Source organism: Cyprinus carpio, unplaced genomic scaffold (assembly GCF_018340385.1).
Source record: "Cyprinus carpio isolate SPL01 unplaced genomic scaffold, ASM1834038v1 S000006731, whole genome shotgun sequence".
Classification (NCBI taxonomy): domain Eukaryota; kingdom Metazoa; phylum Chordata; class Actinopteri; order Cypriniformes; family Cyprinidae; genus Cyprinus; species Cyprinus carpio.
In genome coordinates this window covers 70,466-72,500 of record NW_024879334.1, presented here as the reverse complement: position 1 = coordinate 72,500, position 2,035 = coordinate 70,466, and the positions used below count along the sequence as shown (strand labels likewise).

General features: G+C 32.5%; 1 protein-coding gene across 1 annotated transcript in view; it reads left to right on the top strand.

Annotated features, from left to right (window-relative positions):
* Positions 1-1,725, top strand: part of LOC109058679 (protein unc-13 homolog C-like) — a 135,359-nt gene extending 133,634 nt beyond the window's left edge. Inside the window, 1 exon segment of the mRNA XM_042755624.1 lies at positions 1,530-1,725. Within this exon segment, the coding sequence (XP_042611558.1) occupies positions 1,530-1,690 (161 nt within the window). The 3' untranslated portion in view covers positions 1,691-1,725.
* Positions 1,726-2,035: the final 310 nt, after the last annotated feature.

Below are 2,035 nucleotides of genomic sequence, written 5' to 3'. Positions count from 1 at the left end.
ATGTTTCTCTTTGCCACCGACACTGTATTCTTTTAATCAGTTAGTGTAATTTCCCCTGAGAAAGCGATTGCAGCTGCTGTAATTAGCAGAATGGAAGTTTCCTCTCGCTGTAATGGCTCTCATCTGGCTGCTTTATCAAGAGCTCAGGATCTGTTAATGAGCTCCGTCTCTACAGGAGACACGAAAACTGGACTGCATAGAGACACCTGCACAACAAACCACGATTAATGACCACAAACACTGCTGATAACAGACTAGCTAACTAGAACATTGCATGAAAGATCATTTACAAAAGTACATAAAAACTAATTAACACTTTCTAACCATAACAATATCAGTGACATTGTATTATTATGAATTTATGACTTTAAGGTATGCCACAAAATGGACATTGTAATATTCCTATTTAACTTTCTGATTTATTGTTGTTTGTAAATCTGTAGGCTGTTTACTGCTGCTAAGCTATTTGGCACAATATTCTTATAATACAGCATGTGATCTATTTGATTACACTGTTTATATATATATATATATATATATATATATATATATATATATATATATATTTATGTATACACACACACACACACACACATATGGACCCAAACCAGTCTTAAGGGTCAATTTTTCAAAATTGAGATTTATACATCATCTGAAAGCTGAATAATTAAGTTTTCCATTGATGTAATGATAGGACAATATTTGTCTGAGATACAACTATTTGAAAATCTGGAATCTGAGGGTGCAAAAAAATCTAAATACTGAGAAAATCACCTTTAAAGTTGTCCAAATGAAGTGTTTAGCAATGCATATTACTGATCAAAAATTAAGTTTTTATATATTTATGGTTGGAAATTTATGAAATATCTTCATGGAACATGATCTTTAATTAATATCCTAATAATTTTTGGCATAAAAGAAAAATCGATAATTTTGACCCATACAATGTTTTTTTTTTTTTTTTGGCTATGCTACAAATATACCCCAGCCACTTAAGGACTGCTTTTGTGCTCCAGGGACACATTTATATAAAAGAATATTTGAGTTCATTTTAAAAGAAAATAATATTTCAGTCTTATAGAAGCCTGTTTTCACCAAAAAGTAAGAAATAAAAAACATGTGACCTTTTAAATCACAATTCTGACTTTTTCCCTGCAAATCTTTTTTTTTTTCAGAATTGTGAGTTGTAAGCTGAGAATTGCAAGATACAAACGCATATCACAACAAATAAACTCCTATCGCAAGATATATCTTGCAATTGGTCTTCCACACTTTCTACATAAAAATGTCATGTTTAATTCAATTTATTGCTGTTTTTTTGTAATCGTTTGTATAATTTACTAGCAATATAATAGGGAAAACTGTAAATCCTATCCTTTTTTCCCCCAGTGTAAGCAGCTCTGTTGGTTTTCTCTAAGTCTAGTATCTAACTTGTGCCTTCTAGGTGTGATATAGGAGTCATATAATCGAACATGTCTCACTTATGTTTGATGATCTCGTACTCAAAGACCATCCTCTTCCTCTGCAGTTGTGTGTTGTGAACAATATCAACTGGCAGACGAATGCCATGTTTCGCCCCTTCGTGGAGATCAGCGCCATCGGCCCGCACCTGGCTGACAAGAAACGCAAGTTTAGCACCAAAACCAAGAACAACAACTGGTCTCCAAAATACAACGAAACATTCCAGTAGTGAGTATTCATTTCATATAGGACCTGAACCTGTCCTATAGTTTATATTCATAACAGCTGGTGTTTACAGAAAGGTATAAAAAGTATGATGTTTTTGGAGATGGAACCATTTAATACCGTGTTTATTTTTATTTTTTGGGGGGGGGTGTACCAAAATATGGTACAAAAGTAACATGCACTAAACTTGAAAAGTTTGGGGTTGGTACGATTTTTAATGTTTTGGAACATCTCTTATGCTCACTAAGGTTGCATTTATTTGATCAAAATACAGTAAAACAATAAAAATTTGAAATATTATTGCAATTTAAAATAACTGTTTTCCATGTGAATGTATTGGTAAAATATA